Consider the following 14201-nt stretch of genomic DNA (forward strand, 5'->3'; position numbering starts at 1 on the left):
CCGTGTCAGGTGCTCTGCTTGGTGGGGAGCCGGCTGCTCCTGTGCCCTCTGCCCCTCCCCCTGCTTGTGCGCTAGCCGCTCTCTCTAATAAATAAACACGAGCTTAAAAAAAAAAAAAAGGGCGCCTGGGTGGCTCAGTGGGTTAAGCCGCTGCCTTCAGCTCAGGTCATGATCTCAGGGTCCTGGGATCGAGCCCCGCATCGGGCTCTCTGCTCAGCAGGGAGCCTGCTTCCTCCTCTCTCTCTGCCTGCCTCTCTGTCTACTTGTAATCTCTGTCTGTCAAATAAACAAATAAAAAAAAATAAAAAAATAAAAAAAAAAGAGGCTAACAGTTAACTAAAGTTCGATTTGCTAAACGTACGGAAATCAAGAACAAGTCTCGCGTAAACCCACGTGAAGAGAGTAAAGAGACGGTCTGCAGGCTGGGGGACAGCACCGGTGACGCACACATGTCACAGAGGACTTGGGGCCAAGATGCTCAAACGGGAGAAGACAAGCCAGCACCACGCAGGAAAACACACAGGTGGTGACAGGCGCGTGAGAAAGGTGCTCGGCACCCCCACTCGTCAGGGAGCGAAGTGAAAGCTCCAGGAGGCACCACAACCCCCGCCGAGAGGCCGCCGTGGGCGGCCCGACCACCCTGTGTGCGCGGGAACCAGGAATGTCACCAGCCGGGCTGGTGACAAGGAATGACTGGGCCTCTCTGGCTCTGCTGGGGTCACCGCGTGCAACTGTCTAGGAAAAGAGCCAGGTCGCACCTTCCCACACTGGACACACAGCTATGCCCAGACCTAGGCACGCCCTGAGAGGAAGGAGTGGTTTCGCCAAAAGAGACAAGGAGCACACGTCATATGTCATCACCCATCTAAAAAAGGGCCGGGGCGCCTGGGTGGCTCAGTGGGTTAAGCCTCTGCCTTCAGCTCAGGTCATGATCCCAGGGTCCTGGGATCGAGCCGCACATCCGGCTCTCTGCTCAGCAGGGAGCCTGCTCCCCACCCCCCGGCCCCCTGCCTGCCTTTCTGCCTACTTGTGATCTCTCTCTCTCTGTCAGGTAAATAAAATCTTAAAAAAAAAAAAAAAAAGACCAACATCTATCACCAAGAAAGAGGAAATATAAAATTTTAGCAGCTGCATTGTAACAGATACCATGACCCGATGATTTCGAAAGATTAACCTCCTTTACAGGAAGTTATGGGACAGGTCCCAAAGTCTGAAGAGGCCACCATCTGGGGTGGGTTCTGACAGGCCATGGGGACCCATGGGGCCTCCTGGTCCCATTCCAACTCTGCTCCGGCTAGTGGTCATACAGGGACATGGACACACGGGCACTCAGGAAGCTTTGCAGGCTTCGGTGGGTGCCAAGGACAACGGGAACGCCTTGGCCCGCTGCCAGTGTAGGGGAAAGTGGTCTGTGGGAGCTGTGCCTCCTCCCTGGACCCCAGGCCCCCACCCTGCCGGAGCCAGGCCATGTCTCACCTTCTTGGGCTCCCTAGTGTCTTTTCTGTTTGCCGGTGCGGGTCTCTTCACTTCTGGAGCGGACGTCGGCGGCTGCAGAGCACTGGAGCTAGCACCCTCCCCCGCCGGGGGCGCGTCAGAGTCCTGGGACACGCCGGAGGAGCCCTGTCCCAAGGCAACACGGGAGCAGGCTCACCCAAGGCACCTCCCTGGGGGCCCTGAAAACCCGTGAGCCATGAGAGCAGAGCGGGGGAGGGGAAGGGATAGCAGCCCCAGCCTCCCGCCTGCTCCCCCAAGCAACTGTGTTGGGGTGCACTGGGCACTACAGGCCTGGAAGAAGAGGTTTGAGAGTGTGTGTCGAGGGGACGCTAGCTGCAGACGGGGAGGAGGTGTGTTAAAACAAAGACTTGGTTTTTTTTTCAGTTTATCGCTTCGCTTATCACTGAGCGAAGACCCCGTCTTCCATAAACTCACTTTACGTGAGAATATTTTCATGGAAGAACGCCCAGCAGAAGTCTGGCCTATGGCAAGTGCCTGTGGCAGCGTGCCCCCAGAAGCCCTGGTGTGTGGAGATGCGGCTGTGGGACACGCCGTGCAGAAAAGCACGTGTCCCTCCCCGCTGCGGCCAGAGCAGCCGAGACACGCGGCAAGGATCTCGAGACGGACAGTGAGGTGTCAGGGATCCTACTGCAGAGAGGGGTGCAGGACCGGGGAGGCCTTTCCGGTTTGGAAAAGTCATCGTCAGCAACGCAGCCTCCCGAGAGGGGCTGTCCGTGCGCCACTAAGTGGTCGAGCTCGTCGGCCTTCCCAGCGACCCTGCGCATAGCGAGGGCTCCCCAGCCGAGGAGCAACGAGGCACAGCTGCGCGCTTTTCCTGATTCTCCCGTTACAACTGGAGAACAGCAAGGCTGGGCTCCTAATCAACGCAACTTAAGTAAAAGAGCTCGGGGGAGAAAAGTGGGCAAGTACCAGGTTAGCAAAGTTTCCACCGAAACCCTCTTCTCTCAGCTCCAGAAGTGAGCTCCTACCCGGCGCCTCCGGTAGCATCGCCCCTGTCAACAGAGGAGAGGACCACTGTGGGCTCCGCGTCGCCGACACAGGACAGGAGCTGACACGATGTACGTGCGACACGGCACAGCTTCTCCCTGGCCGAGGGCCTCCCACCGCGGGGCTCAGAGTCTGAAACCGGAAAGGTTCTCGGAAACGTTTCTTTAGGAAAGCGAAGTGCACGCGGCACCTTATTCAAGGGCAGAGACAGGAAGGCCCACGGCAGGCACAAGAAGCCTCGTGGGGCCCGCTCGCCGCCCCCGGACATCTGCTCCCACCCGCACGCCGACACGCAGCTGAGTCCCGGAGGAAGGCAGCACTGACATCAGTGAGCCCTCCACCCTACGGCTTCCGGAACCCTCCGCACATGCTGACAAACAAAACCTGTGTCAAGTTCAGATGACTGAAGGCTCTTCCACCAACCTCCTCCTTCGATGCCAAACCCCCCAGCTCTGCTCTCGGGCTGGCGCTCCAGCAGGCCTACCTGGGTCCTGGCTCCTGGCCTCCTGGGGTGCGTGCTCACTTTCCGGCAGAGACGGTGCGCAAGGGGGCAGGCCAGGCCCCGTGTAGAGAGCCGCAGGGTCAGACCCAGAGGGCTCTGGAAAGCCAAAGACAGCCGCCGGGGGTCCACAGCCGGGCCCCAGCTCAAGGGGGCCCGTGGCTGGGGGGACCGGGAACAATGGCACCCTGGCGGGGAGGGCCGGCTGGCTGTCGGGGAGCGTCGGCGGAGCTGCACCAAGAGAGCAGGGAACAGAAGCCTGAGTTACTGGTATGGACTCTGGGCACTCGGGGAAGCAAACAGGCGGCCGTTCAACACTTTGTCACACATCCTCTCCCAGGGCCACGTTCTCTCGTTACGGGGTAAGAGAACCAGTCGTCACGGCAAGAGTGCTGACGATGCCAGGCCCGTCAGTCATTGGGGGAAAAGCAGAACATACGCTTCTTAGGGACAAGGGGAGGACATCATCAAATGTTACGTGGGGCCTGGGCCCTGACTCCCGGCAAGGCCCCAGCGGAACCCGGGAGCAGGGGCCTAAAACAGAGTTCGGAGTTCACGGAGCCCTCCCCGACCCCCTCCTCCCCCTCCAGAGCTCCGCAGGACCCCCGCCCGCTCGGACGGCTGCTTAAGGCTGGGAGACGCAACAGACCCATCGAGGGAGCAAGCGTGGGGAGGGGGAAGGGAAGACTCATGCCCTCCGCTCTCCTCGGGCAGGAGGGCAGTGTTCCACGTGCGGAAGCAGCGGCGGCGAGGGGAAGGTGGGGAGGCCCGCGGCTTCTCCAGCAGCGCGGGGCTCACCTGAAGGCAGCAGCCGCACCCCCTGGCCGAGGTGCTCAGCGCTGGGCACAGGCGGCGCCAGCAGCGGATTGCCGGCGCCCAGGCCCCCCGGCGGGCCGAGAGCCAGCCCATCACACGGGCCGGCCTCAGAGCTCGGGGTGCTGGGACAGCGCTGGGGAAAGGTCCCGTCCCGACTCCACACCGCGGCGCCCTCCTGAGGGAGAGACAGGGCAGGCGTTCCCGACAGCCGGACCCTCGCCCGGCCGCGCTTCAGGAGGGCCCTCCCTCTCCCGGGAGCGCGCTGACCAACACGCACACCCCTCGAGCGTACTCTCCGCCCCTCACGCGCGGCAGGCATGTGAACCACTGCAGTCGCAGCGTGTCCGACCTCCGGGCCCGAGACCGGAAGCACCCCGCACCTTGAGCTGCCTGTCCACGCGCTGCAGCTGCACCAACCAGGCCGGCTCCACGAAGGCCTCCTGCTCAGGCTTCTCTCGGAGCTGCGGGTCGAAGAGCCGCAGCTGGGATGCGACCTGGACACACACGGGGAGGAAAGGGCCCTGTTACTACCTGGCGTGACAAGGGACTGTGTTTTCAAAAGCCATCACCAGCCAGAACAAAAGGCATCTTCAGGGTCCGGTCGGATAGCTCCTGCCACCCAAGGTTTCTGAAGCGTGTGGTGGTGACCCGGCCCGACGCGTCGCTCGCACTGCCGAGTCGCCGGAAAAGGAGTGTGGGAGCGGGACTGGCTCTGGCGCGCCGGGCGGCCCGCGTGGAGCAGCCCCCATGGCCGGCGGCTGCCGCCCGTCCCCGACTCCACAGACTGCGCTTCAGGGATCAAAACACTGACTAACCCGGGACGTGCACACTCTGACGGGCCTTGGGGGGGTGCAGGGACAGGGCGGGGAGCGTGCGGGACGGAGGTGTGAGGAACGCAGGCCCTGAGGAGCAGCTGCCGAAGCCGCAGGAACGGGGACGCGCTGACTGTTCTGTGTCCGTCCGTGGACGCCGGAAACTCCCCACAGTAAGACACTCTCTCAGCTGTCACGGAAGCGCATTCCCTAGAACGAAGGTCCTGGGGGGAGGGTGCACTGGCCGCATGCACCGGCCGACGACCAGCCTTGTCCCACGCGCACCTCCCCCGCTCCCGCAGGCCGCGCGCAGGCGTCTGTCTTACGCAGCGAGACGTGCTGGACGTGCCGTCCTTCTCCCCTCGAAGCTAAGGCCCGGCTTCGGTTGCGGGCTGGGGTCCCCAAAAAGTTCAAAACACCCACTTCCTGCCCAAGGATGCCTGAATTCCACAAGCTGCTCAAGAAAAAGTCCCCAGCATCTACACGGTCACCCCTCAGTGCCTGAGCGCAGGGATCCGCCGCCGCTGCGGGGGCGTCTGAGAACACGTACCTGAGCCAGCTGGCTGATGAGCACGGGCGAATGCTTGTGTGGCTGCAGCAGGACGCTCTTGGCGATCACCTCACAGTAGTGGAAGGCCTGCGTGGCCAGCCCCATTTCAGCCAGGCGGCAGGAGTAGATGAACTTGAACACCTGGGACCACGGAGCGTAGCACGGTTGTCCTGACACACCTCCCCAGCTCCCGTGTCACCCAACAGCCCCAAAGCTGGCGCTATTCCAATGCCCCGTGTGCCTCACGGCCACCCAGCAGCACTGAGCCCCTCCCCAAAGGACTTCTCATGAAAGCTGCAACTAAGCTTCTCAGAAACTCCCTCTTCCTCTTTAGCACACTTTGTAGGCTTGTCACGCAGGGCTCGTCACCACAAGTGCCCTGGCCAGCCAGCAGCTAGCACGGTGGGACAGTCGTCCCCACAAACCCTGCGCTACAGTGTTTATACCCACACGCCCCCTGGGTCACAGAACACCCACCCACGACGCTGCAAACTGTGCACAGGAAGCACTGGAAACCAAACACTCAGGAAACATTTTAAATGCAAAGAAAATCCTCAATTCGATAGGACTTACTTCTCAAGAGGTACAGATCAAAAGACTCCCCAGGATTTCCAAAAACTATCATTTTGGGGGGAAGAGCTCAAAAGCCCTCAACGAACAAACATCTGCTAGCACTGACCGCCCACTTGTTCAAACCACGGGCTGGTGTGGCTCCTGCACACCTGGAAATTGGGGAAGGAACAGGTCTGCGCCCCGAGAGACTGGGCGTACTCGTAGGCTTCTGTCCTCTGGATAGCTTCATTGGTTGCAAACTTTAAAAATGGCAAACTGTTGAAAAAAGAAATAATTTCAGTGTCCGAACAAGGCACCCAGAAGCACGTCCCACCACATGACCAACAGCACCCCACCAAGACCGGAGGCCACCGCTGCCAGGTGTGCGTGCACGGTTTCTGGGTCAGCTCACGGAGGGATGCTTCCTTTCTAAAGGAAAACAGACACCTTGACGGTCCTCACCTGTGGTTCGATCCAATTAAAACAAGTTTTGTTGTTTTCTTTGTGTAAACCCCCAATCCGACCTGGGCCATGAGGTAGCAGAAGTGCGCGGCATCTAAGAGACCTTTGGAAGCTGAAGAGACATACAGCAGGCCAAGGCTCAGGACCTCTGAGCTCTCCCAAAAACCTCAACACATAGCGACTGCCAGAAGGGCCACACGAGTGGCAAAACCCCGTGGCCCTCCACACCCAACAGTGGCTCTCACGCCCGAGCGTGTCGGGCTCCCCAACCTCCGTGCCCACACCTGACCTACCCAGAGTGTCGCCCATGGTGGCCATGGCCCTGGACTCCACATCCACGTTGCTGCTCAGATTGGACAAAACCATAGCAAGATGCGGCCTCCAATCACCCCACTTCTCGTCTCCACAACACTGAGGTCAGAAAAAAGCCAAACCAACCAACCCTTATCCTCAGAAGGGGGCACCACTTTCATCTCGTCACGGCTGAGATCCAAGAGTACAGCGCAGAAGCCGGGACAAGAGAAAGCGCAGGCTCTGTGGCCCTGGAGGCCAGCTCTCACGAGAGTGACCCGGGAAGCCAGGCCACGGGGACCCTGGAGAGCCCCTGTTCACTGACCGTGGACGCAGCAGGCATCCGCCCTGACATCAGCTGGTACACTGTCTGCAAAGGGTCATTGATTGGAAGACTGTTGGCAAACCTAGGTAGACACGAGGAGAGAAAAAGCTAAGTTGGCCCTGTTTTTCATTAAACTTTTTTTTTAAGACTTTATTTAAATATTTATTTGACAGACAGAGATCACAAGTAGGCAGAGAGGCAGGTAGAGAAAGAGAGGGAAGTAGGCTCCCTGCTGAGCAGAGAGCCCGATGCGGGGCTCGATCCCAGGACCCTGGGATCATGACCTGAGCCGAAGGCAGCGGCTTAACCCACTGAGCCACCCAGGGGCCCCAGCTGACTCTGTTTAAATGACAAACAGAAACAAGGCCGGTTTCATTTTGGTTCTTTGATGACTGTCGCGGGCCTGACCCCAGCCCAGTGTACAAAAAGCCCAGCAGTTTGACAAATGAACTGAGAAAGACTGAAGAATTCGTGCTGGTTTCATAGAGCACAGAAAACTCTGTGGTAAAAAACGGTTACAAGGCTGTCAGCAGTACAACCGCAGGGAAGAGGGCCCAGCATGTCCACGCCAGTGTGACAGCAGCCTGGTGCAGGGGACACGCCCCAGCTTTCCAAGACAAGCCCTGCAAGTCACGGTGCTTCCAAGAGCTGACCAGGCAGCACGACTAGGCCAGCAGGACGTGCCCAGAAATAGTATACACAGCAAGATTCTCTACCTGGTCATGACGCGGGCATGTGTCCGGCTGTCCATCTTACTTGCAAGCAGCAGAGCGTGACCCCATAAGGCATTTTTCATCGCAGACTCTAAAGCATCCTGCAAAGCATGTCAGCGGTTACCGACGTCCCCAGAACTTCGGTGACGTGCGCAAGCAAGAAGCCACACCCGGGGGTCGTCACGCATGGTGGGCGGCAGGGGTAAGGGACCGGAGCGCACGGAAGGAGTGCATGAGTCACAGGCCGGCCAACACACGCGCCCAGTTCAGACACGAAGCAGTAGCCCGCTTTTCCCAATCTGCCTGAGCCAGAAAGCTGCTGCGGCAGCGAGTCTGCGAAGGCCCGTGCTGCTGGGTCGGCTGCCTGCGGCAGCGTCCAGAGCAAGCACCCGGATACGGAACAAAGACGGGCGAGCAGCGGTCCTGCTGCCTCCAACTGCGCTCTCCACGATGACCACCTCCACACGGACAGAGCCTTTACTAATATGGCCCCCTGCGTCCAGAATCATCTGGGGTAGCACTCAGAGGACAGCGTCTTCACAGAGATGGACGGCTCACAGCAGAGGGAAACGTTGAGCAAAGCTGACAGATCCCACAGCTCCAATCCGTCGTAAAACGTCCACGTGAAAATGGTTTATTTACCAAATACGAGCTTTCCAGCTGCCATTACGAGATCAAAGTACCAAGAACTCTGGGCCCATAAGACCCCAGCCGCCAGAGCGCAGGCGCGGCCCTCGCTCCAGGCTGCACGATTACGGGGAGCTTCCCTCCATGGCCAGGGCTTGGCGCTGGGCCACTGCAGGGCACCCCCCCCGGCACCTGCGCCCCTGAGGTGACAGCGAGGGCATGCCTAACCGAGCGAGAACAGTTTGACTTCAGTCCCGCGCACAAGTCTGTCTGAGACGTGTACATAGCAGGGGCGTACCTGTGCACAGGCAAGTCTCCGACCCCGGCAACCCTCGGAAGACGGCTCTGCTGCCAGGAGGGAACACACTGGACTCCACAGACACTAGCCCTGGGTCGCAGTCAAGGTGCCACCGTTCCCGAGAGCAGGACCGCGCACGCTAGGGCCACCCGGGGATCCCGGGGGCTCGTGGCCACTCACCTTCTTGCGGCCATACAGCAGCAGCTCCCGGAATCTCTCCGTCTCCTTCTCGAGGGTGTTGCTGCCAGCAGCCTGGTTGTCGGTGAGAAACGAGAGCTGGGCCTCCCCGGACTCCTCTTCCTCTACCTGCTCCACAGCCTCGTTAGTAAAATCGATCAGGTTGGCCTCGTTGGGTGACTTCCCAGGAAGCCACACGGTTTTGTGGTCTCGTAACAAAAGCTCGGCGAGGTCTGTTCCCACCACGGTCTGTAGGGGCCACAGGAGCAGAAGAACAAAGTGTTTCACTCCACACAGAACTTCCTGTGGCGGGGGGTGGGTGGGGGCTGGTCCAGGTCAGGTGAGGCCCCGAACAGGACTCCTCAGGTGAGCACCCTCCCCTCAACTCCACGTCCTGGGGAGCAGCCGGGAGCAGGAGGGACAGACCACAGGTGACTGGACAGAGGCAGACCCGAACCTCCCTTCACCCCAAACCCCACGCCCTGGAATTCCGCTTCCCCAAAGCACCACGAGGACAGTCTCCCCGAGCGAGTCCCTGGACAGCACCGCTGTCCTCCACACATTGTGTGGCGCGGGATTCCACCCAAGTCCTCTGGGGAAACCGAGCCGCAGGCTACAGAAACGTACCCCGTTCTGTCTGCACAAGAGAACAATAAAATTCCAAAGGAGACTCGCAGACTCTTTGTCAATTAAATTCTGGTTCTGCAAACAGTTTGTCGCTTTGCTCTGTGCGAAGTTAATAACATCCGCTTTATGGGTATCATCCCTGCAAGAAGGACACACGCTCCGTGAGCAGCGACACCCGTGTCTGCGAGGCCCAGCGCAGCAGCCGCCTCCCTGCGGACGCCGAGGACGCTTCGGCGGGGAACGTACTTGCCGAGCGGGCCCGGGAACGAGCGCAGCTCCTCCTGCTCCGGCGTGTGCTGCAGCAAGGTCTGAGGCGGGCAGAGGGTACAGAGAGAGAGCAGCTCGCGGGGGGCAGGCGCACAGCGACACCCGCCCATGCCCACGGCTGCACTGGCTAAGTTCCCGGCCCTGGCACCGTCCCTGCCCGCCCCCCGACCCGCGCAGGCCTGTCTGCTGTCCCACCATGATTTTCAAACTCTCTCTGGAGCACTCAGAACCAGGTCTCCCCTCCAACAGAGGCAGGGCCCTCACGCGTGCTCAGAAGAGGCCTGCCAGGACCGTGGAACGGGCCCCCCACCCCACCTGCCACCAGATCACAAAGCTCCTCTACCCGTGACCAAAAGCCACAAGATGAACACAAGCAGGGTCCTTCCTGCCAAGCCAGAGCCACGAATAAAGCCCAAACAAATCTGCAATGGAACGAAGTTGAAGGGGACACCCGCCAGGTGCTCGGCGTCCCGCCCTCTGACGCAGAAACGGCCCAGCACAACACAACCACCACGAACCGAAGACTCGTGGGAAAAGAGCATCTTCCAAGGTCACTTCTTCAGAGCACAGTCCCATGACTCAGTTTCCACTCACACAATTACCTCCATGCTGTGAATTTCAACCAATGCAGGCTGTCCTTCCGAGGGCAGATTCGGGATCACTTTGATGAGCTGACCCCCAGGCCCGAACCTGGCACAGACGTGAGGCACTGAGAACTTCTCCGGAGAAGTTGGTCTCGACGGAGCTACGTTTAAATAAAGTGAGAAACAAACAATCACCTTGCCCCTTTTTATTGCTTTTGGACCAATTCGACAGTCCAGCGTTTCCAAGTGCCCATACGGCTGGCACCCCAGGTCGGACTGATGACAACCACCTGGCTTTCCACCGGAAGGCGCTAATCATGAGACAGCCCATCAAAAAGGAGCACTTAGGGGGCGCCTGGGTGGCTCAGTGGGTTAAGCCTCTGCCTTCAGCTCAGGTCATGATCCCAGGTTTGTGGGATCGAGCCCCATATCGGGCTCTCTGCTCAGCGGCTCTCTGCTCAGCGGGGAGCCTGCTTCCTCCTCTCTCTCTGCCTGCCTCTCTGCCTACTTGTGATCTCTGTCAGAAGAGTAAATAAAATCTTAAAAAAAAAAAAAAGGAGCACTCAGGTGTGTGCCCGAAAATGTTTCAACTGTAAAAAGTGAGAACGAGAACTATTCTCTCCTAGAAACAAAACTCCTGTAAAACAGCCCCGTGCATCGAGCACACGCTACTTGGAAGCAAGGTCTGGCCGCTGGCTGCCGGAGGCCCCACCAGAGCGTCCGTGCCCCCAGCTCCTCCTTCACCCGGCAGCGACGAGCACGGGGCACCCACAAGGACGACAACAGCTGATGCCTGAAGCACAGAGATTTGCACAGGAGCTGACACACACCGCTGCGTCGAGGGCTCCCAGGAAAAGCGTCTGATGGATCGTCTCCAAGAGGGGCTGAGAACGTGGCACAGGAGCTTTGCACAGGAATTAGGGAGTTTCCCATGCAAACTACTTACCCAAGTGGCCAGCACTGGTAAACAGTGCGGTTGCACCCAAGAGGCTGGCAGGGAGACTGTCCTCAAAGCCACACTAATGTGGCTACTATGGACAGGCTGGGCAGCTCTTGGCCGCTGTCACAAGCTCTGGGACTCACAGCAGTCCTTATTCTGCACAGAAGACCAGGCCAAGCCACTGGCAATTCCCATGAGCTGCAATCCATTCCCTCCACTACCCTAGGCCTGAGAGGCTACCCCGGCAGTATGACTCGACCTCCCTCTGCACCTGTGTGAGCACAGGGTGCCGTGCGCACACACACCTTGCTCCGTGGTGGGCCAGCCCGCTTCAGCAGCATAGCCGTACTCCGGGAAGCCCTGGGCACTGCCAAAATTGCTGCCGTAGGCGCCATACGCATAATCGCCAGGCAAGGAGCCGGGAGGAGGTGGGACCTCATAGGGAGCGGCAGCCACACTGTGATTTCTGTAAATCTGACTCTGGGAAAACATCAAGCAAACAGAAAAAAATCAACTCCTGGGAACACAGGGGACTCAGGCACACGGTCACGTGTGAAGGGACAGGGAGAGGGCCCCCACCTGACGCGAGTGGGAGCTAAAGCTACTGCGCAGGCTCTGGGCCGAGCGCTCGCTGTGCACACTGCGCCTGTCCGCTTCTTCCCCGTAAGGATCCCTGTGGGGCTCGGGGTCGTCGTCAAAACTGCCCGTGAAGCGAGGGTCGTACCTCCAGGGGTCATCATACCTCTCGGACCTGCTGGAACCATTGACAGAGGCAAGGAAAGAGGACGGTGGGTAGGTGACGCCAGGGTGACAGCCCTTTGCCACCCAATAGCAAGCACCGTGTCGTCACCCCCTGTGGGGATCGTGACCCTTAAAAGACCAGTCAGGCCCTACCCTCGGGAAAGCGGCCACATCCCAAGCCCAAGTTCAGATCCCTGCCTTCAGATCTGGAGAAACATCCTTCAAGTTCATGCTGCGTGCAGCCGCGCCTCTCCCGGACCCAAGAAGAGGAGGAGCCGACTTCCAGCACTTGTGCTGAGGCCAGTTCCCCTCCCCACAGCCCAGGTGGGAACTGCCAGCAGGGCTTGGTTCTCTTTCAGACAGGGACTCCAGTGTCAGCTGATCACCAGGATCCCAAACACAATGGCAACTTGGGTAACTGACACACGATGGCAGAGACGCAGAAGCAAAGCTCTGACTATGAGCAGCCCTTCTCATCAAGTGCGCTGTACCAACCTGTCGCCGTAAGCATAGTTCTCTTTCCTGTACGCATCGTATTCAGCGTCATACCAATATCTCCGGTCACAGGTGCGGGGATCCCTGAATCTGGAACCATAGTGGTACCGGTCCCAGCGACCTGGGTCTGTAAGCAGGGGATTCATGGTTTATGACAACAGGAGAGAGAAGACACTCCTCAGAAAGCCGAGCCAGAGAAACCACACCACCCCAGGACTGAAGAATGCCTCCAGGCTCTTAAAGGAACCCAGCTTTCCTCTCCAAAATCAGCATGACCTTGGAGGCCATTAACTGTGAGGCCTGGGTGGTGTCCCACCTATACACGTGACACCTGCTGGCCACTGGGTGTTCTCGCCACACACGATTAAAAACCCGCTAGAAGACATCTCTGTTAAATTTTATTCGTAGTCATGACTTTTTAACACTTAATCCCATGACGACAAATTTCCCTTACAAGTCTTCTAACATGACCTAAGAAGTTTTAAGAAATATTCCAAAACTAAAAAATTGAAAACAAAACAAAACAAAACAAAACATGTTAACATTGTAACTAGATGTGCCACTTCACTTGTGCCAGGTGTGAGTTTCCAACGGTACAAACACAGGAGGCAAAGAGGCCTGTGGGGAGTAGCAGGCGGGGTGGCCGTGCTGGGACACCCAAGAGGCTGTGGGCCCAGGACCCTTCCCGGCACCACACAGTAGGGAGAGGCAGGGCCACTGAAGGGCACGTGAGGCCCAGCAGGAACACGCCAAGACCAGCAGACAGCACCGGGTGCGGTGGGGACACCCGATGTCTGCACCACACGAGGAGGAGGCCCCTGGCCACGGGAGGCCCCTGGCATGGCAGACATGGCCAGTGCGATCCAGAAGCTGGTGTCCCACTTTATTTATTTTAATCAGTTAAGTAACCACATAAAGACAAGGCTGCTCTGGAACTACTCATCACCACGCTTTGCTAGAAAGTCAAAGGAAACGACTAACGTGATAGAGACATTCACGCTAGAATCAAATCATCACTTCCTAATGAAAGACAGCGACGGAAGTATTTCCAGACACAGCTTACTTTCAACTACTTTCGGCACCTGGATTAAAAACACACGAGAACAAACGGAACAGTCTCCTGAGAAGCGATCGCAGAGCAGAGCCAAGCACCGGGCTGCGCCCACGGGGCCGCAGAGAAGCCCACACGCACCTCCATACTCGTACTGGCCGGAGTAGTAGTCCGCATAGTGGTCACTCTGGCTGCTCCATCCGCTTTTGGAATCGTAGTAACCTTCGGGGTACCCTTGCCTGAAAGCACACAACACCATTAAAGCAACCCGCCTACTCCCTTCTGAGATGAGGCTGCGACGTCGGGCCACGCACTCGACTGCCGCGGAGCCGGAAATCCGAAACAGTCACGGGGACAGGCTGGGACCCCTCCCACACAGCTTTTCTCGGGGCGCCTGCATGGCTCGGTCGGTGAAGCGTCTGCCTTTGGCTCAGGTCATGATCCCAGGGTCCTGGGATCGAGTCCTGCATCGGGCTCTCTGCTCGGCACGGAGCCTCCTTCCCCTTCTGCCTGCTGTCCCCCTGGCTTGTGCTCTCTGACAAATGCACAGGATTTGTAAAACCCCCCTGGGGTACCTATTTAAGCGCCACATGGCATCCACGAGCCGGCCGCCCTCTGTGTGCTCAGCACTGGGCCCTGCACGCCGAGGCCAAACAAGTTCTCGGGCCCCTGGGATCGCACTCAGCGGGAGCGAAACGCCTGGAGCCGTTAAACCCACGCACACAGACCATGTGCTGTGTCCTCTGGACGCATGACGCTGTGCATCCAGGTGCGGGGCTGTGGCTGGCTTAGCCTCTGGCGTGGGCCTCTTAAAAGTGACTGTTGTGAGGCCGAAAAGGCACCTGATGGAGGCCGGCCTCGCAAACCAAGCT

General features: G+C 58.8%; 1 protein-coding gene across 8 annotated transcripts in view; it reads right to left on the reverse strand.

Annotated features, from left to right (window-relative positions):
• The window catches only part of SEC16A (SEC16 homolog A, endoplasmic reticulum export factor), a 33322-nt gene that overhangs the window by 6560 nt on the left and 12561 nt on the right, over positions 1-14201 (reverse strand). For 6 of the 8 annotated variants that reach the window (XM_032308245.1, XM_032308248.1, XM_032308247.1 and 3 more), the window contains 19 exons: positions 13471-13568; positions 12279-12405; positions 11622-11796; positions 11348-11522; positions 10121-10263; positions 9498-9559; positions 9252-9390; positions 8628-8873; positions 7526-7623; positions 6810-6891; positions 6487-6604; positions 6194-6305; positions 5902-6007; positions 5180-5320; positions 4198-4311; positions 3800-3992; positions 2987-3232; positions 2425-2507; positions 1477-1620 (listed from right to left, as the gene is read on the reverse strand). In XM_032308245.1, the coding sequence (XP_032164136.1) occupies positions 1477-1620; positions 2425-2507; positions 2987-3232; positions 3800-3992; positions 4198-4311; positions 5180-5320; positions 5902-6007; positions 6194-6305; positions 6487-6604; positions 6810-6891; positions 7526-7623; positions 8628-8873; positions 9252-9390; positions 9498-9559; positions 10121-10263; positions 11348-11522; positions 11622-11796; positions 12279-12405; positions 13471-13568 (2602 nt within the window). The remainder of the gene's footprint in view (positions 1-1476; positions 1621-2424; positions 2508-2986; positions 3233-3799; positions 3993-4197; positions 4312-5179; positions 5321-5901; positions 6008-6193; positions 6306-6486; positions 6605-6809; positions 6892-7525; positions 7624-8627; positions 8874-9251; positions 9391-9497; positions 9560-10120; positions 10264-11347; positions 11523-11621; positions 11797-12278; positions 12406-13470; positions 13569-14201) is intronic. The other 2 variants (XM_032308246.1, XM_032308251.1) reach the window with 1 other exon arrangement.

Source organism: Mustela erminea, chromosome 12 (assembly GCF_009829155.1).
Source record: "Mustela erminea isolate mMusErm1 chromosome 12, mMusErm1.Pri, whole genome shotgun sequence".
NCBI lineage: Eukaryota > Metazoa > Chordata > Mammalia > Carnivora > Mustelidae > Mustela > Mustela erminea.